The sequence below is a fragment of the Alosa pseudoharengus genome, unplaced genomic scaffold (assembly GCF_046254945.1).
Source record: "Alosa pseudoharengus isolate Yale_2024_CS ecotype anadromous, Long Island Sound unplaced genomic scaffold, YU_APseudo_1.1 YU_APseudo_1.1_scf_14, whole genome shotgun sequence".
NCBI lineage: Eukaryota > Metazoa > Chordata > Actinopteri > Clupeiformes > Clupeidae > Alosa > Alosa pseudoharengus.
This window is the reverse complement of record NW_027468609.1, coordinates 10,700,601-10,723,100: the sequence shown is the minus strand read 5'-3', so window position 1 is coordinate 10,723,100 and position 22,500 is coordinate 10,700,601. Positions and strand designations below refer to the sequence as shown.

At 44.1% G+C, this 22,500-nt stretch overlaps 1 protein-coding gene across 1 annotated transcript in view; it reads right to left on the bottom strand.

Annotated features, from left to right (window-relative positions):
• Positions 1-22,500, bottom strand: part of ggt5b (gamma-glutamyltransferase 5b) — a 32,607-nt gene that overhangs the window by 3,394 nt on the left and 6,713 nt on the right. Inside the window, exons 2-10 of the mRNA XM_076283839.1 lie at positions 16,596-16,723; positions 12,176-12,268; positions 10,162-10,357; positions 8,192-8,352; positions 7,547-7,693; positions 6,931-7,061; positions 3,795-3,976; positions 3,110-3,201; positions 768-880 (exon numbers count right to left, since the gene is read on the bottom strand). Of these exons, the coding sequence (XP_076139954.1) occupies positions 768-880; positions 3,110-3,201; positions 3,795-3,976; positions 6,931-7,061; positions 7,547-7,693; positions 8,192-8,352; positions 10,162-10,357; positions 12,176-12,268; positions 16,596-16,723 (1,243 nt within the window). The remainder of the gene's footprint in view (positions 1-767; positions 881-3,109; positions 3,202-3,794; positions 3,977-6,930; positions 7,062-7,546; positions 7,694-8,191; positions 8,353-10,161; positions 10,358-12,175; positions 12,269-16,595; positions 16,724-22,500) is intronic.

Genomic DNA, 22,500 nt, shown 5'->3' with positions numbered 1-22,500 from the left:
AGCAACGCGACACAACGGACCCACCCATGTAGCCTACCAATCAGTGGAACGAGACCAAAAAATGTCTCCCTACAGCGCTTCACCAGCCTTTAGATACACATACAAATAGGGCCAAAACCTATGGCATAAAATGATTTTGTAATGACGGAAATCAATGTAAACCGTGTTGTGGTTACCAGTAAGTGTTAAGTGTCAACTAACCAGGCTAATAAACAAACCAACAAACTCACAAACCGTGAGTAACGTCGAAGGGCAAAGTCAGGTGACTTCTAGTTGTAGTCATTTTTTTTTTTTTTAAAGAAGGCAAAGTAGTGTGAAATGTTCATAGTTAGTAGATTATTACTGTATACACACCGAAAAATATTGAGGCAAACTCTAGACCCTTTCATATACAACCAAACATGGATGTTGAAGGTCTCAACTAAGTGGATTTAAAAAAATATATTTTTCTATGTAATTTGCACTTTCATAAATAAGAGATGCCATAGGCCTATTTTAAGTTTTATAGCTAATTTTTTATTTTGTTTACAAGTTACAGATGGAGTCTGGAGATGATGTGGGATACTTATTGTTTACTGTACATCTTACTTTGCACACTTCAGGCTTTTGCAGCTAGCTCAGGGGAGATTGACAGTATGTACAGTGAACCGTGATGTCTGAACCGAGGTATGAACCGAACCCTGACTTCTACTGTTCCACCCCTAGTCCTGTAAGGAGGCTGTTGAAAAGGTTTTGCTGCTGCGGTTTGTCTTGTAGGGGGCTCTCACCAGGGCCATGGCAGAGGTGATGAGGCTGCCCCCAGACCCCCCGATCACCAGAGTCTTGTCCAGCGATTCGGAGCGCAGGATCACTGGAGCCATGGAAGAGGGTGGTTGCTCACCTGAACACACACACACACACACAAACACACACACACACACACACACACACACACACACACACACACACACACACACACACACACACATACACACACAGAACAGAACACATGAAAACATTAAGACACAGGAGCACATATATACACACAAACACAACATGACAACGCACAGAGCAGCATGCACTGATGCCCATAAACAACCTCAGAAGCTGGGTTTACATGGACAGATTTCCAATCATTCGTTCCAAAGAAACTATTCCGAATGAAACTTTGTGTCATCTGTTTACGTGGGATACATTCTATTCGGATCAGGTGGTAATAAGCGCTCTACAATCTTTGATCGGAATAGTCGTTGTTGCTTTGCTTTGGATTGAGAAGCTATAGCAGGCAACCCGATTGACCGTATACATGGCTGTTTAATCGGAATAAGAACGGAATACACCACAACTTTCATTCCAATTAAAATTCTAATGGGATTGGCAGTTTTATTCCGATTAAGCTGTTACTCCGTTATTCTTCCCACCTACTATAAAACACACAGACCGCGCACACAGACACAAATACATTGCACACACACACACACACACACACACACACACACACACAATTGTGAAGATGACCAGGGGGCAGAGTAAAGTGATAGCAGATCGGAAATGTACTGAGGAGTTAAACCGAACAAATAATACATTTAAAACAAATAATACATTTAAAACAAATGATACATTTAAAACAAATAATACAATTTTAAATCAGCTCTAGACTTCAAAAGTAGCAGGTGCAGCTGAGCAAGGACTTGAGTATTAATGGGGTGACTGGCATGGGCACAGATCAGAGTGGTGCTGGGCACTAGCCGGCATGGGCACAGATCAGAGTGGTGCTGGGCACTAGCTGGGCACTAGAAGTATTCTCGCTATGGTAGCTGGTAGAGAGATGAGTACAGCAGTAAGGTAGTTGGCATTATAGTTCCCAGTGATATAGCATGAAACTCTGGTACACTTATACAGTTTGGCACCCAGAACATTCTCAGAAATGCAACAATGCAAAAAACGCCTCCCTTGTGGTGGCTAATTTACTTTCTATCATAACCAAATTCCATTGAAGCAAACAAGATAAGAGAATGGCAGTATAGACTGGCATGTAGTATGAGGTAGGCAGTATAGACTGGCATGTAGTATACTGTACATGAGGTAGGCAGTATAGACTGGCATGTAGTATACATGAGGCAAGGGAGATTGGCACATAGGGGGCATGTGAAGACAGTGTACAGCAGAATTGATGTGGGCAGAGGTGTACAGCAGGTGTGGTGTGGGCAGGTGTGATGTGGGCAGAGGTGTACAGCAGGTGTGATGTGGGCAGGTGTGATGTGGGCAGAGGTGTACAGCAGGTGTGATGTGGGCAGGTGTGATGTGGGCAGAGGTGTACAGCAGGTGTGGTGTGGGCAGAGGTGTACAGCAGGTGTGATGTGGGCAGGTGTGATGTGGGCAGAGGTGGTGTGGGCAGAGGTGTACAGCAGGTGTGATGTGGGCAGGTGTGATGTGGGCAGGGGTGGTGTGGGCAGAGGTGTACAGCAGGTGTGATGTGGGCAGGTGTGATGTGGGCAGAGGTGATGTGGGCAGAGGTGTACAGCAGGTGTGATGTGGGCAGAGGTGTACAGCAGGTGTGGTGTGGGCAGAGGTGTACAGCAGGTGTGATGTGGGCAGAGGTGTACAGCAGGTGTGGTGTGGGCAGAGGTGTACAGCAGGTGTGGTGTGGGCAGGTGTGATGTGGGCAGGTGTGATATGGGCAGAGGTGTACAGCAGGTGTGATGTGGGCAGAGGTGTACCGCAGGTGTGGTGTGGGCAGAGGTGTACAGCAGGTGTGATGTGGGCAGGTGTGATGTGGGCAGAGGTGATGTGGGCAGAGGTGTACAGCAGGTGTGGTGTGGGCAGGTGTGATGTGGGCAGGTGTGATATGGGCAGAGGTGTACAGCAGGTGTGATGTGGGCAGAGGTGTACAGCAGGTGTGATGTGGGCAGGTGTGATGTGGGCAGGTGTGATATGGGCAGAGGTGTACAGCAGGTGTGATGTGGGCAGAGGTGTACCGCAGGTGTGGTGTGGGCAGAGGTGTACAGCAGGTGTGATGTGGGCAGGTGTGATGTGGGCAGGTGTGATGTGGGCAGAGGTGATGTGGGCAGAGGTGTACAGTGAGCAGGGGAAACTGGCAGATAGACTGGTAGGCAGAGCAGTGTCTCACCTGGTCTGATGTCCCCAGCTTTATTACAGAAGTCTCCCAGCTCGTTGTTCAGGATGATGCCTGTCTTCTTGGAGTAGACCAAAGACCCAAACCTGAACCCAAAGACAGACACACCAGGATGAGGCCCATATCATAATATCACATCATAGGATGAGGCCCATATCATAATATCACATCATATGATGAGGCCCATATCATAATATCACATCATATGATGAGGCCCATATCATAATATCACATCATATCATAATATCACATCATAGGATGAGGCCCATATCATAATATCACATCATATGATGAGGCCCATATCATAATATCACATCATATCATAATATCACATCATAGGATGAGGCCCATATCATAATATCACATCATATGATGAGGCCCATATCATAATATAAAATCATATGATGAGGCCCATATCATAATATCAAATCATATGATGAGGCTTATGGATCATAATATCACATCATATGATGAGGCCCATATCATAATATCACATCATATGATGAGGCTTATGGATCATATATCACATCATATGATGAGGCTTATGGGATGAGCTACTGGGATGGATGTACATACATAATTTAATCCATCCATCCATCCATCCATCCACCAATCTATCCATCCATCCATCCATCCATCCATCCATAGTTAGATGTAGTGGCTGTGCTCCAGGGGTTACATTTGGTTGATGGTGCTGGTGACGGACACGGCGGTGCCGTCCCCTGCTATGACCGACACATGAGTGGTCCCCATCTGGTCCCGTGATGGCGTCATGTCGTAGTAAGATGCATTGTGGGTCTTTTCACTTGAGATCAGCCCTCTGACCTTAGCGGCAAAGTCCTCTTTGATCAGGTTAGACACCTGGAACACACACACACGTGCACAAACACACAGACACACATTTTAGATACTTTATTCAATTCCACATTACAAGTAAATTTTCATTAGGAATCAAATGTTTTGAATGATCAAACAGATTAAACCACATCAGCACATTGTTATGTATGACAATACAATCTCAGGGGTACAGAAAACATCTCCTTTTCCAAATAAACATGCTTCCTATAATGGCTGAAATTGAGCAGTACTTTACCAACAGTACTTGGCTATTGTTTTCATTAGCCCCCCAATACAAAGTCCCCGGGTCGCCAGCCTGTGTACATGCCCTAGACTACCAAACACTAGCACAATAAGCTGGCATCTGTAGCCAAGGTTTTCGATGGTAGATATTAATGATTGATATTTTACAGTCTACAGAAAGGTAAGAGTCCTCCATAAACAGATCAAATGCACATGCTACTTCAAATAGCTTAACTGTTCTGCAATGCTGAGATATGACAACAATATCTGGTGTATTTGGAATTCCTACAAAAGTGTTTGCAGGTGAGTTAAACCAATCAGACTGTACAGTAGTGTTTTTATAGAGCTTTTCATCAGCCACACAGGGAATCTGAGCAGCAATGAGATCCACAAGTCTGTTGTGTCTGGCAATATACAGTCCTTTAAGTGATGTGCAACTGTTCATAATGTGGGCTACTGACTCCAGGTGTTGAGGGGGGTCATGCAGCATGCAGAGGGGTGAATGGACACACACACACACACACAGTTTCACAGGGTTACAACATTTGAGACACCACATTTGAGCATTGGAACATTTTCAAACTCCTCCTCACTCACTTCATATACCTCTTTCCTGCACCCTACCCACACTTGCCTCCTTCCCTCCCTGATTCACAATGTATCAATAAAATATCTATCTATCACACTTTTCCTTCCTGTTTCAGACCATACCTCCCTACTCTCTTCTCCTGCACCCTACTCTCCTCTCCTGCACCCAACTCTCTACTCTCCTCTCCTGCACCCTACCCTCCTCTCCTGCACCCTACTCTCTTCTCCTGCATCCTACTCTCCTCTCCTGCACCCTACTCTCTACTCTCCTCTCCTGCACCCTACTCTCCTCTCCTGCACCATACTCTCTAATCTCCTCTCCTGCACCCTACCCTCCTGCATCCTACCCTCCTCTCCTGCACCCTACTTTCCTGCACCCTACTCTCCTCTCCTGCACCCTACTTTCCTGCACCCTACTCTCCTCTCCTGCACCCTACTCTCTTCTCCTGCACCCTACTCTCTTATTCTGCACCCTACTCTCTTATTCTGCACCCTACTCTCCTCTCCTGCACCCTACTCTTCTCTCCTGCACCCTACCCTCCTCTCCTGCACCCTACTCTCCTGCACCCTACTCTCTTCTCCTGAACCCTACTCTTCTCTCCTGCACCCTACTCTCTTCTCCTGCACCCTACTTTCCTCTCCTGCACCCTACTCTCCTCTCCTCTTCTCCTGCACACTACTCTCCTCTCCTGCACCCTACTCTTCTCTCCTGCACCCTACTCTCTTCTCCTGCACCCTAATCTCCTCTCCTGCACTCTACTCTCTTCTCCTGCACCCTAATCTCCTCTCCTGCACCCTACTCTCTTCTCCTGCACCCTACTCTCTTCTCCTGCACCCTACTCTTCTCTCCTGCACCCTACTCTCCTGCACCCTACTCTCTTCTCCTGCACCCTACTCTTCTCTCCTGCACCCTACTCTCCTGCACCCTACTCTCCTGCACCCTACTCTCTTCTCCTGCACCCTACTTTCCTCTCCTGCACCCTACTCTCCTCTCCTCTTCTCCTGCACCCTACTCTCCTCTCCTGCACCCTAATCTTCTCTCCTGCACCCTACTCTTCTCTCCTGCACCCTACTCTCTTCTCCTGCACCCTAATCTCCTCTCCTGCACCCTACTCTCCTCTCCTGCACTCTACTCTCTTCTCCTGCACCCTACTTTCCTCTCCTGCACCCTACTCTTCTCTCTTGCACCCTACTCTCTTCTCCTGCACCCTATTGAGGCTACATTCATACGCATGAATCAGTGGTGAACTTCACCACACTCCTGGCAGAAGTCCACTATCGTGATTTGCTCTGCTCACTATAATAATAAAATCCCTGAAACGTTGGAAACATATTTACATGGCCTCAAACACAATATCTTCCTCATAACCCTGAGGCCTGTAACAACAGATCAACATCCTGAGCTACTATGAAACGTTGTTTTGAGATAATCCTCCAAATCCTAAATAAATCCTTGTTCACATCGGAAGCCCAGTTAAGCCTGTCAACTTGAGCTATTCTGAAATGTTTACTCTACCCCAGAGCAGTCTTACTGTACACAGAAACAGCTGAATGTCACTTTGGGGACAGAGTGCTGTAGAGTTTACTCTCTGACTGCCGTATCAAGGAGAGTGGCCCTTTGGCACTGCAGACAAGGTGCAGGTGTATTATCCTGTGGACGCAGGTCTGAGGCATAAAATGTCCAAAGCATCATAAATACTAGTGTTGTTCTGAAGGAGCTGTATAGCACAGGCTCCTGGCTCAGCTCCCACAGCGACCCAGGTTTGATTCTGGCTGGTGGTCATTTCCCAATCCAATCCCCACATCTCTCCTTAACTGGCCTCCTGTCATTATCCTATCTGAATGAGGCAAAGGTGTTCGTGTGACTGCTAGAACTAGTAGGTTGGGTTGCTAACAATCTCAAGGTCATGAGATTGACACCCATGGAACAACAAACATGAAAAGGCATTATAATACTATGGGCCAGTATAATACTATGGGTCCAGTGTCAGTTCGATACTGACCTGAAGTCAACTCAAGTCCACTCCCCGTCTCTCTGTGTCCCACTTAATATGTGTTGTCATAGCTTCCCTGTCTTATCATGTAGGCTAGAAAATCCCCGAAACGAAAAAATCTAAATGTAATTTCAACACAGAAGCCATCCTCACGTCAACACTGTGGAACTCCGGGTCTTTCACATTCTTCTTCTGTCCGTTAGCAAACTTGCAGGCCTCAATCAAGCGCTGGAATGTGCGCACTTTCTCCTTTCCACTCAAAGAGGCCGGCGAGAGATTGTAGCCTAGATGAGACACAAGAGGAGGTTGGTTCAGTTTAGAGTCACATAAAATATGTGTGTGTGTGTGTGTGTGTGTGTGTGTGTGTGTGTGTGTGTGTATAAAGTATATATATATATATATATATATATATATATATATATATATATATATATATATATATATATATATATATATATATATATATATGTACACACACACACCGGTATATATACACCGGTATATATATATATATATATATATATATATATATATATATATATATATATATTTATATATATATATAAACTGGATAGATAGATAGATAGATAGATAGATAGATAGATAGATAGATAGATAGATATAGAAAGATAGATATAAAACAGATGTTGGGCATAATAGGATGATAAGGGATAAAATAGGGGATAATGTTGCCAGATATTTAGGATGTAGAAATACTGCTGCTGAAATGAATCAAATGCTGATAGGGTGAAGTACGGTGGTGGCTAACCTTTCATGATGTTGAGGACAAAGGTGAGTATGGCTCCCCCTGCTGGTGGTGGGGGAATGTGCATGGTATAATCTCCCATAGGGACTTTCAACGCATCATCGTGTCTGACTCGAAAAGACTTCAGATCCTCCAGAGTTAACGACCCACCTATGTAGACACAAACATGCACACACACACACACACACACACACACACACATAATAACATCAAATGACTTTTTAATTTCTGTTCAAGACATTAACGTAACAAATATTTGATACATCTCTGTTAATAACACAATGCTTCACTGCACCCTCTAACGGTCATATACTGTAGCAGTTATTACTGTGAACTGCTCCTGAGCTGTTGGAGAAGAAACAGCTGCATCTGATGCGCTCAGCAGGACTGTCCTTTTGTAGGGACACTCAATCATTACTGCAGAGACTACATGGGCTTTCAGACTGTCCTTTTGTAGGGACACTCAGTCATTACTGCAGAGACTACATGGGCTTTCAGACTGTCCTTTTGTAGGGACACTCAATCATTACTGCAGAGACTACATGGGCTTTCAGACTGTCCTTTTGTAGGGACACTCAATCATTACTGCGGAGACATGGGCTTTCGGAGGCTGGTGGAGGGACTTTACTCTCTCATACACCCACATACCTGCCGCACGGATGTCATCAATTATATCATGTGCAATGGTGCCAGTGTAGAAGGCTTCGGCCCCCTGTTTTGCAATGGTTTCCATGGTGTCTGCCAACTTTGGGTAGCGCAGAATATCCTTAGTGCTCAGCAGCGTCTTGTTCGCATGACAGAACAGCTCACTGTGGGGGGACAAGGAACAGGATATAGCGGCTTCATCTCCGTAATCTGTTGAGGGCTTAGACCATGAGGAAACCAAAGGGAAGTTTTTGGTATTACTGATTAAGAGACAGTTAAAACACACACGCACACACACACACAGTTAAGACACACACACACACACACACAGATACACAGATACAAACACACACAGTTACTGAAGAGGAACTGTTTTTAGGCATGTGTTCTCTGGAGTGGCCTCCATTGTGAGACAAACTGCAACAAGTCGCCTCCTAACTGAGTGTGTGTATCATGCAGGCGCCCCATAATGTGATGCACTGGGGTATCATGCAGTCGCCCCATAATGTGATGCACTGGGGTATCATGCAGTCGCCCCATAATGTGATGCACTGGGGTATCATGCAGTCGCCCCATAATGTGATGCACTGGGGTATCATGCAGTCGCCCCATAATGTGATGCACTGGGGTATAATGCAGGCGCCCCATAATGTGATGCACTGGGGTATAATGCAGGCACCCCATAATGTGATGCACTGGGGTATAATGCAGGCGCCCCATAATGATATGCACTGGGGTATAATGCAGGCGCCCCATAATGATATGCACTGGGGTATAATGCAGGCGCCCCATAATGATATGCACTGGGGTATAATGCAGGCACCCCATAATGATATGCAATGGGGTATAATGCAGTCGCCCCATAATGATATGCAATGGGGTATAATGAAGGGGTATAATGCAGGCGCCCCATACTGATATGCACAGGGGTATCATGCAGGCGCCCCATAATGATATGCACTGGGGTATAATGCAGTCGCCCCATAATGATATGCACTGGGTTATTACTCCTCATTATCTATGGATAAGTGTCTGCCAAATCGTCCCCTTAGAATTATAGGGTTCTATCTACGTTCTGAGTAGTTCTGAGATATTGAGCTTCAAAGTCTTAGAATTCCATAGACTTATACTGATAAGTGGAACAAACCTCTTCAGATATAATGTCCAAAAATGCATACAACTACAAGAAACACCTCACCTCATCTTCTTAAGGTGTCACAGAATAAGAATATGTAAATAACTCAATTTTGACAAAAATGTCAGATAGAACCTTATAATTCTAAGGGGAGGAAATGGTAATTGATATATGATGTGATGTTGTGTCATGACATTCCATGCTATGTCCGGTCATGTTATGTCATATCCTGTGGTTTGAACCAGGCATCTTTCCCATCAGACCTCCAGGATATGCACCATGCTGCTTTGCTGCTTTAGCATTGCTGCTGACCAGTGACAAAGCAATCTACAATATATAGAATATAGTTTATACTATAGTATATACAATATATAGTTTCACTATTTTCTATCAGTCCTGTGTTCCAAAGTTGTAATAATGTTTTGCAAGATTTTGCCTTTTACGTAGCCAACTGTAGTTTTTAGACCTTTAGCATGAAATCAACACTTGCACAGCACTGCTTTAAATCCAATCCATGGCAATACAAATGAAACGTGCCATGCTAGTAAAACTCAATACAAATGAAACGTGCCATGCTAGTAAAACTCAATACAAATGAAACGTGCCATGCTAATAAAACTCAATACAAATGAAACGTGCCATGCTAATAAAACTCAACACAAATTAAACGTGTCATGCTAATAAAACTCAATACAAATGAAACGTGCCATGTTAATAAAACTCAATACAAATTAAACGTGTCATGCTAATAAAACTCAATACAAATGAAACGTGCCATGCTAATAAAACTCAGTTGAAATTGAGAGCTGGTCGTGTAGTGGGGCATGTGCTACTGTACCAGAGCTGTGTTCCGATGATGAGCGGTTTTAGAATTGGGTGGCTGATGAAATTGAACAGGTAAGGTGGCATCGGGAAGCCCTCACGGGCCAATCGGATAGAGGGTGCGAAAAGCTCCTCCCACTTCAGTTTCCCAAAGCGATCATGGGCCGCTTTATATCCACGAAGCTCACCGGGAACACCGATCCACTGGGCGCCTGAGGACGGGAAAATGCACTTACTGGGTGTAATTTCAGTTAGCCTATTAGCTGGTTTGATGCTCATTGAGCTCAATGCAAATCAAACCAGCTAATAGGCTAACTGAAATAACACCCATGCCAATCTCTAGGTATGGTGAAGGGTATGTGATGATGTGGGGCTATTTTAATTCCAAAGGCCAAGGTAACTTTATCAGGATGCACAGTATTCTGGATCCATGAAATAACTGGCCTAATCTGCCTGTCTCTATGGGAATTTAACTTTAATTTAGGGGGGCCAATACTTATGACCCCTGTATTTTAAGGAAGAACATTTATTTATTTATGATACATTATTCATTCACTAAGAAAATTGGTGTCCTTAAAGGTTAGATATTTCCTCATTTTTCACTTAAGGCATTAAGATCAATTTTCAAAAGATGATTTTATATTCCTCTTTTCAGTCAACTTTAGCATGGGTGCCAACACTTTTGGCATCACTGTACACACACTCTCACACACATAAACACACACAGACCTCCGAGAATATAAGAACTGAGCCAATCCAAACTTCCTCTACAGGCATCAAGAAAAAGGACACCAATCTGCAGCACTCTTTTCCCTGCATCATTTTCTTCATTATATGAAACGCACGCACGGACACACACACACACACACACACACACACACACACACACACACACACACACACGCACACACACACACACACACACACACACACACGGTCCAACGTGTGTGTAGTTGCTCCAATTGAGCAGCGGGGCTGACAGGTCAGCTGCACTGGTCTTCTTGCAAAACAGGATTTTGTGTGTGTGTGTGTGCGTCTGCGTGTGAGTGTGTGTGTGTGTGTGTGTGTGTGTGTGTGTGTGTGTATGTTTGTTATCTCCATAGCTTGCAGTGGAGTGTTCTATGTGCAGAGTACACATACTGTTAGTAATTGTTAGTCAGTCACTGAGCCAGAACCCCATGATATGTAAACAGAGGACTAAACTTAAATGAACTTCACACAATGGCCTTCAAAGAGTACCAGGGCGCTGGGAGGTGTGTGTGTGTGTGTGTGCGCACGCACATCTGTGTGTGTGTGATAGACACAATGGCCTTCAAGGAGCACCAGGGCGTTGGGGGGAAGTGATTGTATTTATTTACACTCAAAACAGTATCAGAAAAGAGGCTGACACCACATAGGATTAGCCAGGTCATGGAAAACAACTCGACACATTACTGCTGGGCAAAAGTCCGGCGTAGAAAGTAAAAGTCCTACCACATATATATTTTTTTAATAATAATTATTATTATTTACTATAATTAATTAAAATAAGTGTACTGGGATTCAGGTACGCTGGCGAGTAACAACGCTCCATCCAGCACCTTGTTTTGGTTTGACTCTGTTTGTAAACTTTGCTATAAAAGAGCTTCATGCTCAGTCAATTTCCCCTGAATAAACAATGGTTGATGATGATGATATGTGTTCCAACCACTCACTAAATCAGCTGATTCTAATTCTTATTCTAATGCACGACTCCTAAGCCAAGTGGAACCTATGCATGGTAGGACTTTTACTTTCTGAAGCCTGCAGTAGCCTTTCTGTCAGGTCAGGAGCACCTTCATCAGTGTGTGTGGATTCTGCAACTTTAGGTAGTAGGGTGATCCTTGCGGGTATAACACCGCCCAATGGCTGAACAAGGCCAGCCAGACCAGGCCCAGATCAAGACTAGATCCACTGTGCAGGTGACCCCTTACAGGAAACCCCTTGAACTTCTTTTTTACACTGCTGACCACAATAAACTAGCATAAGAATTCCACATGGCAGATGATTACCATGGTAAAACTGCTTTCCTTCGCAGTCGCTCATCAGGTTAGGTTTGAAGGTCTTGGGGACTGTCTCTCTGGAGCTGATCACGGTCACTTTACCTGGAAAAAAAAAGAGAGCGAGAAATAAATTCTTTAAATATTTAGCAGACACTTTTATCCAAAGTGATACACAGAGAGATATCGGGGCTATTTTGGGGAAAGTCTTGATTGAAGGCATGTCGGTAGGACACACAATGGCGACTGATTGGGAGAATTGGAATACCTCCCAGTCGGCTGGGAACGTTTTGAGGCCAGGCTGACAACTGTGAGCTTAACAAGGGCATGATATTGCTGTTTGAAGTTCTTTGGAATGCCCTGCAGCAGTCTGGATCGTGCGATCACCAAGTTGCGTCACTCAGGAAGGAGCCGCTGGAACTTGAAATCTCCCGGTAATATTCATGCTCCGCGCCTGACTGGACTTATGTGGCAGATTACAGGTCTCTCGTCATGGGTCAGAACAAGGGGGCCCTGGATTGGGGGGGGGGGGGCTCTGGGAGAGTAGAGGAGAAGAGACATGCAGACAAAGAGTCAGGGGAACCAAGAGAACGAGAAAGAGAGTTTCAGAAACATTTGGATGGTTTTTTAATGGCAAGACAAATGAGGTCAGTGAACTGGAGCCAAAGGAAAGCAAAGAGACACAGAAATGAGAACAGTGTGAGAGTCACTGCTAGATTTGGCTCCAACCCTGAGGCTGCTTGTTGAGTCTAATTCTTCCAAACATAAACCAAATTTATTTATCATCTACAAACAAAACCGGATTTGTATTCAGATACAATTATTTAACAATATTGAGTTGTGTGTCCCCTATTAAGTTTTCCAGATGTGTGTGACTTAGGCAATCTGGGAATTGCACAGTGTAGGCTCTATTGGCTTGGTTTGTGTTATCTAGTCGAGTGCAGACAGACGTTGGCTGGGTGCCACTTCATGGGTCTGAGTCAGTGTCTAATAGGCTACCACAGCAGTTGCATAGAGCCTGCGGTGTCACCAGCTACTTAAAGGGACCCTGTGCACTTTTGACCATTACTTCGCTTTTTGCTCACCGTTTTCTCTGCAGAGCTCCCCCTACAGGTTCAGAGTATATATTGTATGACACTCCTCGCTCAGTCAGTCTGCCGTTTCCTCTTTCCCAACGGTTTACTCGCTTTCTGCTTCTATTCGCTGGCTCTGTCGTGACGAATGTCTGAGAAACTCCATCGCTACCTTGTTCTAGCCGGTGCCCCGCGCACATGTGTGTAATGTAGTAAAGCAATTTGTTACGACCGCAAGACTTTCTGACCCAAAGTTGCATGGCTGGTTTTTTTCCACTCACGAGCACTAGGTCGAAGGTAACGAAGGTTGGTTTTCTGCCTGGGGACGCTAAGGGCAGCGGGGAAAGTCACCATTTTCACCGGAACAGGTCATTTAACCATCCAAATGATTTCTAAACTGGTTTATTACGTTGAAATAGTTGCCAAGTTCCCCTTTAATGTTCAAAACCAGTTGAACTTGGCACACTGAGGGCCCTATCATGACATTCTAAAGCGTATCGTCACTCGTCAAAAGTCTATTCAAATTTAGTAGGATGTCCAGTTCACATTGGGAGAGGTTATCAAAAGTGGAGCGCATGGCGCAACAAGGTGTTCCTAGGTTTTTTAATCAGTCATATGGGTGGGGCGTAACATCATTTTAAACCAATGAGAATGACATCTGTCATTCCCTTTAACGGCGCAAAGCGCGATATGTCAAATAAATGCATCGGTATTTTGGCATTCAACGGCGCATTTGAAGGAGGCTGCTTGTGAGACCGTATGGAATAGTCATTCTTAAACCATGCTTTACTAAAACCTAGCATAGCCTTCACACATTGCCACTCGTCTATTATTTGAACTCATTGGCAAAGTGAAACTAACTTCACCAAGGAGTCAGTCAACGACAAGACAGTTATATGCAGTTACTTTCACTATTGACTGACAATGGGTTACCACCGAAAACATAGGCTGGAAAAAGCAACACTTACCCTAATATTGCTCAAATGACTGAATAAAACAACATTTATCTTGCAGAGGAGTTGCTTATATCTCGTGACAGTGCGTCTTCAGCTGTGCTCCATACGTGTCTCTCGCCTCTCCCCTAATCACTTTTAACCGTCATTACCAATTTGCAAATGATGGTGAATAACTACTCATCATGAGATGTACAGTATTTCGTAATATCTTTATTCTAATTATGTTTCCCTTTGTAATCGTGCAATTTGTAATGCTTTGCATGGACGTGCGCTGGTGTGCGTTCATGAATGATAGAAGGATGGTGCGTGCACCTGCCAATATAACTGTTGACATGCGCTCTTAAAATAGCATATGAACAACATTGACTTCTGACCAGGTTTAGGTGGTGTATGATAGCGATTTTTAGACAACGCGCTAGGACCCTCCCTAGGTTGTTAATTGCCACACCCCTGGGCGCAATGCTTAAAAAATAAACATGCAAAATACCGAATTCAACTTTGCGCGGGTGGAAAACGAACTTTACGCCATGCGCTGGTGCCCAAAATACAGCCCTGAATGTGTGCTAACACACTTGAGTGAGTTTGAAGGCAATGTTCTTAGAAGATGATTTTCCTCGAAAGTTAGGATTGTTTAAATGTTTAAATTCTGGCTGCTAAACACACACTGTTTAGGAGGGACAGAAATGCAATGTGCATTACATTATATTACATAAGATTATATTGAATATTGCAATGTACATTACATAAGATTATACAGAATATTGCAATGTACATTACATAAGATTATACAGAATATTGCAATGTACATTACATAAGATTATATAGAATATTGCAATGTACATTACATAAGATTATATCGAATATTGCAATCGCCCCAGAGTGTTATTTTTTGTTTCTTTTCTTTTTTTTTTGGGGGGGGGGGGGGGGGGGGGGCTCAGACCCCCCCAATCACCCCCATAATTCGAACTGTGGAACTACTACTGACCACCGATGCGAACAGAAGGTTTGTATTTAGGTGCTTCCATTACAGTTTGTCTTTAGATGCTTCCATTACAGTTTGTCTTTAGGTGCTTCCATTACAGTTTGTCTTTAGGTGCTTCCATTATAGTTTGTCTTTAGGTGCTTCCATTATAGTTTGTCTTTAGATGCTTCCATTATAGTTTGTCTTTAGGTGCTTCCATTACAGTTTGTCTTTAGGTGCTTCCATTACAGTTTGTCTTTAGGTGCTTCCATTACAGTTTGTCTTTAGGTGCTTCCATTAGGGACAAAAACAAGGACGATCATGAAGCACGTGGGGCCTCTGTGCACTTAACTCAGCCAAGTGTAGCTTGTCCCAACATGTAGGGTCATTTCTGCTGAACATTTGGTCAACATGAGTTAAGACTCGAAATGGGCTTTGTGACATCTGTTCAGTCTTGTGTAAAAGTCTCCTGTCTATAAATAAAATCCTCCTAAGTGGACATTACATGACTGTACCGGTATTACCATTGATCTACAATGTAAAAACTTTTTTTCAGTTTTCAGTTACAGGTGTTATCTTAGTTTGAGTCATTAGTGAACTTTACCTTTGTGGGCCAGATTTCCTTACTTTTACAGCCTGATTTTGCTTATGTCATTGTTGATGTTTTGATTGTGCAATTTAGGAAGTGTTCCAAGAAACTGTTTATTTTGGCATTCTTTATTTGGCAATCTTGAATAGAGATTTATGAAAAGACTGATGAGCTGAGCTGATTTGAGTCAGTTAGTTCAGTTCAGAACAGGACTGATCTGAATGATGCAGAGAAAGCTGAAAGAACAGAACTGATCTGAATGATGCAGAGGAAGCTGAAAGAACAGAACTGATCTGAATGATGCAGAGGAAGCTGAATTGTGTTTGATTTCCGCTGAACTAGGTGGAGGAGGCGGAACGTCTGAATGGGACTAAGTCACTGGGAACTGAGTTGAATCATTTAGAGATTGAACACAAAATATTAGAACTGAACTGAATCATCTGGAGAAAGCTAAGCACAAATCTGCATTGGAAGTGTCCTGAATCATGAGAGAGAGAGGTTGAGCACAAGTCTGCATTGGAACCAAACTGAGTCGTTTGGCCCATCTAAAGTGAGTTGACTCATCCTGAGTCATTTTGGGGTGAACTAAGGCGTCCATCTGAACCGAGTTGACTCAAACTGAGTCATTTGGAGGTGCGCTACGATGCCCATCTGAACTGAGTTGGAGCTGAACTCATGGAAAGTGTGTGTCTCACCAGCCTTGTCCCTGATGGTGAAGATGGAAGTGTGTGAGTGTGTGTGTGTGTGTGTGTGTGTGTGTGTGTGTGTGTGTGTGTGTGTGTGAGTGTGTGTGTGTGTGTGTGAGTGTGTGTGTGTGTGTGTGTGTGTGTGTGTGTGTATGTGTGTGTCTTACCAGCCTTGTCCCTGATGGTGAAGATGGAGCCTCCTCCGAGTCCCATGCTCTGGGGGTTCACCAGACCCGTGCAGATGAGGGCTGCGATAGCCGCGTCCACTGCGGAGCCTCCCTTCTGCAGCATATCCCTGCACACAACAACAACAACAACAACAACATTAGAGACAGACAGAGGTTTAGAGCCGCACAGCCCAGCACAGTCCACAGGAGGGGTACACAGAGACGAGCCCAAGGAGACCACTGCACAGAGATGAGCCTTCAGGCTCAGAACAAAGCGTAGCCTGTGAGTACAACACCAAGGTTGAGCTCGCTTTGTATCAGGGTCGATTTGGTTGCTTTGTATCAGGCTCGCTTTGGGTCGGGGTCGCTTTGCATCAGGGTCGCTTTGCGTCTGCTGTAGCGCTATCCTATTGCGTGCAGGGGGAATTTGAAAGACAACCGTTTATCCTGCCCCTCGCATTGAGGCCTACCAATGGTGTGTTCCCAGACCCAACAATCTTGATGTGGGTCTGGCTTGCCAGGCTACTGACTCCTCCTCAGTGTTCCATCTAGCAAGTCTACTCCTCCTCAGTGTTCCATCTATCAAGTCTTCTCCTCAGTGTTCCATCTATCAAGTCTACTCCTCCTCAGTGTTCCATCTAGCAAGTCTACTCCTCCTCAGTGTTCCATCTATCAAGTCTACTCCTCCTCAGTGTTCCATCTATCAAGTCTTCTCCTCAGTGTTCCATCTATCAAGTCTACTCCTCAGTGTTCCATCTAGCAAGTCTACTCCTCCTCAGTGTTCCATCTAGCAAGTCTACTCCTCCTCAGTGTTCCATCTATCAAGTCTTCTCCTCAGTGTTCCATCTAGCAAGTCTACTCCTCCTCAGTGTTCCATCTAGCAAGTCTACTCCTCAGTGTTCCATCTATCAAGTCTACTCCTCCAATTCAACAATCTTAATACCCAAATACCAGTGTGCACATCCTCTAAAATTGATTGGACCCCACTCATTGTCTATATTATATTTATTATTACTAGTAGTATTAGTAGTAGAGGTAGTAGTAGTGGTGGTAGTAGTAGTAGTAGTAGTAGTAGTAGTAGTAGTACTAGTAGTAATAATAGTAGTAGGTTATTATAATCATTATTATTGTCACCTTCTGTAGGCTACTTGGAGTTTAATATGAGGTGAAACAATGTTAAATAGCCTATTTTCAAAGTGGTTAAATTCTCTGCTCAATTTTGTACACGCACACACACACACACACACACACAACCTCAGGTTGTCCTCATCCTGCTTCTAACTCGGTTGTGTTGCATTTTAAGCACCATCAGTTTGGAAAAGCCTGCACTGTACAAGTGACTGACATACCAAATGCCTTGCTCTAAGGCAGGGGTGGGCAAACAACGGCCCGCCGAGCATTTAATTTGGTTATCAGGCTGCTCGCTATTTTTTTCCTGCAATAGAGATGACGTTGGTTAGCTTTACTGCAAACTGCTTTTCACTCTTCTTAGAGAACGTTTACAATGTCAATGTCAAAACATCATGTTACATAGAGATGACAGGCCTACTCTTTGTTATCTCCTTTGCAGCAGACCCGCCGGCCAATTTTCAAAACCCAATGTGGGCCTTGAGCCAAAACGTTTGCCCACCCCTGCATTAAGGACTACGTTTTGTGCTTCTTGGGTGGACCAGTTACACACTCACACACCCAGACTGACCATTCTTCCTTCCCTCTGTCCTGCTAGTTTGAGATAATGTGTCTTTGGCTACAACTGCCATGTTTTGAGTCTCTAGGTTATTGACATGACATTAACCACACTTGAATAGCTGTCACAAAGACAGACTATGTGTCTCAAACGAGGTTATGCTCACTCATACCCTAGAAGCAGAAATTAGACATGAACATGAGCACATCATGATTAATAATATTTCTTATACTCAAGAGCCAGTTCAACTTTAAAGAATAAAAAGTATACTAATTGCTAATTAAACAAGATTGGAGTGTAAGACAAAGATATAAGAATATAAAAGATAAAAACTAAAGTGTCATGTGCAAAAAACACTGAGGAGGTGTGAGGTTGTTGACATTAAGTATGAGGAAGAGCATGACATTATGACATGAAGTATGAGGAAGAGTGTGACATCCTAATGGCCTGTGGATAGGAACTGTCTCTAAATCTGCGGGTACAGGTCTGAATGCTCTTGTACTTTCTATCAGATGGCAGGAGGGTGAAGAGACTGTGGCTGGGATGACTGGGGTCAGAGAGGATCCGCTTGGCCTTTCTTTTGCATCGTTGGCTATTAATACGCTAATCCACACACACACACACACACACACACACACACACACACACACACACACACACACACACACACACACACACACACACACACATATATATATACACACACACACACCCTCATAATTACCAGAAAGCTTCCTCCCTTGTTAGGCTGTTTAGATATTCTGAGCATGCTCTACTCGTCAACTAAGTCCCTCTGACAACATCCACTATTGCTGGCCTGCCAGTTGGAAAGGCCCCTAAAGTTGGTCATTCTGTGGGCAACTCTTTTGAGAGAGTCCAGACGTCCCAACACAAAAAACTTAATTCATCTATGAAAAAAAGGAAACCCTTCTTTCTGTGGGGAGCTTTCAAAGTCTTAGAGAACTTGTGAAGCAAAGCTCTCTGGCCTGATGTCTCCCACACCCGGGCAGCTACTCTTGAAAAGATCAGTGCCACCGTTGTGTCTCCTTCTGTCTGTATCAATGGGCCATGAACAAGGGAGGGGGGGGGGGGGGGGGGGCATGCAGCCCTGTGAGTTTGGATGTCGGGATTATACTGACTATGCTAATAGTCTGGAGTGAGTGAAAAAGGCTAAGAAACAAGTTCAGTGGGGAAGCTTTTAACCCTCCATAGCCCATAGAGCCAACGTTCTCCACTGCAGAACCTGTTTGTCCTTAGCCAACGATCTCCAGTGTAGAACCCTTCTAGCCTTAGCCAACGTTCTCCACTACAGAACCTGTTTGTCCTTAGCCAACAATCTCCAGTGTAGAACCCTTCTAGCCTTAGCCAACATTCTTCACTGCATTCTACACGAAACCGCCGGGTGAATTTTCACTTACCGCTTTCACACTTTTAACTACACTGGTAAAGAAAAAACTTGCGTGCACACACAGAGGTGTAACCGGCTAAATGTGCTGTAGTGCATATGTAGTGGTTTCAAAAACTCTCGGTTACAGTCTCCTAAACTGCCGGCGTAGTGTACACGCAACAAAACCTCACCAGTTTCACAAAAACCGGCGTTGTGTAGACAGCCCCTAAAGCTGTAGATCTATGTCGAGCAAAGGAAGTAGTGCGTGCACAGGCTCTTGCAATGGCTTCCAGCAGCTCAACAAAGCAAGTGGATGTTATCAGGAGCAAGGGCACCAAACCACGTACATGGGCAGAGCGTAAGGCTCACAAAAAACCCATCAAAGAACACACTCAGTTATGCGGCAAATGCGGGCGACAGCTTCGGCCAAGAAGCTGCCCTGCATACAATGCATATTGCAACACATGTAGAGAAAAGAACCATTTTTCTGCAATGTGCAAGTCAGGGGAAGTAGTGGCGCAGCTGTAGACACATTGTTTATTGGATCCATATTAAACCACAGGCCACAGAAAATAGGCACCACAGCATCTGACACACCTCTACTGGGACCATACCTGTAAACACTCCCGTTTTTCCCGGGTTCTCCCGTATTTCAAGGTCATCTCCCGGCACCCTCCCGTTTTGTTATTTCTCCCGGAAAACTCCCGTAATTTGCATGGCCATCAAACTTGATTTCAAAATCACTGATCCATGCATTTTTTCTATTAGTCTGACATCTCCCAGGTTGCCAGATTGTGTATGAAATACACCCTACACATACACAATCACTTAGTTTCAATTTCAACCGTTTTGTCATAGGCTAAAACCTGGCAACCCAAAACCCAAATAAGGAAGCGGGTGCTGAAAGTAATTGTGGTGAATAATTACTTAATATTAATCTTAGACTGGCGAACTTCAGGAAAACTCAGGAATCAAGTTTATTCTGTTACAAGCAGAGAGGGTACAAAAAAATGGTCTATGGTCTATGTAGGCCTAGCCCAGGCCTGGAAGGCCTAGGTTGGCCTGTAGCCAACTTCTCCTCTCTTCCGTTCTACATCCTTAGTCTTAGTCTAAGTCCAAGTCTAAAATCTTAATCTGACAAACATTGCAGTTTAGTTACTTTTAAATGCTTTAAACAAAGAAGAAAATGGCGCCAAAACAAGCCCACATGATTGGTTCTCCAGTTGGCATCAGACACACCTACTCACACACCTATTTCACACCTATCCATTCTTATCAGAATAGCATGAGGAGAGATATCTTATATATCAGAAATATCACTTATAGAATGTTCCAAACATTCTCACAATCAAATCATTACAACCCTTGGACTGAGACTATCACAATGATACCGAACATGAATACATTTACATTTCATGACACATGGATACATTATATCAAGGTAACATCCTTTGTCCTGTGTACCAGATAGCCCTTGAACCTTAGCATTCCATTGGGGGAGGGGAGGGTGTCTTTGTTTTAAACCAAGAAGGGCCACATGGCAATTAAATTATTATTAATTTTAACCGTAAAATTATTGTTATCAGTGCCGACTGCGCAGCCTCGTCATAAGCAAGCGGGCTGGTTGAATGGCCTACTCCAGAACTAGCTGTTGTGAAATTGTTGGGAATTTAATTGATTAACACATCACATAAACTGTTATTGAGTGTTGTTGATACACTGAACTTGTGTCCTCGGAACCAAATCTGACAGCAAGCAGCTTTGGAGTTTTGGAAGTAGGCTGCAGGCAGGCAGCTGGTGGATACATAACTGGCAACGACCGAAATGCAGTGTTGAAACACGTGTATGAAATGTATTAAATATGCAAACACTGATCCGGTATAAACACTGACCCCCCCCCCCCGAAAAAAAAATCTCCTGTTTTTGGAAAGCTAAATGTTGACAGGTATGACTGGGACGTCAGGCGTGTGTACATCTGGACCTGATCAGGAAAGTGGAGCCACTAATCCCTGCTGCCCCAACATCAAAGGATGACCTACTGAACCGATATCCTTTGGTTTTCGAAGGTGAGTTTCTACACTGACCGTTCAGTGCCCCCAGTGATCCATGGGTGTAGGAAGATCCCTTATGCTGTATATGACAGGCTGAAAGAGACTATTAATGACCTCGAAAGCAAGGGTGTGATTAGTAAAGTCACAAAGCCTACAGCCTAGGTCAGCAGCTTATGTATCACTGAAAAGAAAAATGAGTCTCTCAGGGTCTGCCTTGACCCCAGAGATCTCAAAAGAGCTATATTAAGGCAGCACTTCTCCATACCCACTGCTGAAGACATACAGCGCAGACCAGCTGGTAAAAAGATTTGTACTATCCTTGATGAGCCTGATGGGTATTGGCAGATCAGATTAGATGACGAGTCTGCAGATCTCTGTACTTTCAATACTCCATGGGGAAGATACCGTTTCCACCGCATGCCTTTTGGGATTAAATCAGCGAGTGATGTGTTCCAGAAGGTCAACTATGAAAGCTTTGGTGACTGGTGTGACTTTGATGGTGTCTTCATAGTGGCAGATGACATGATCATCGCTGCAGCAGACAAAATGGAACATGACAAAATACTCCAGCAGGTGATGGAAAGAGCTAAAGAACTCCATGTCAAATTCAACAAAGACAAAGTGCAATACATGGTTAATGAAGTTAAATATCTTGGCCACATCATCAGTTCGGATGGGGTCAGACCAGATGACTCCAGTCATCACAGCCATCCAACAGTTGCCTCCACCCTCTGACCGGAAGAGCCTGTAGCGACTACTTGGCATGAGGTACCTAGCTCA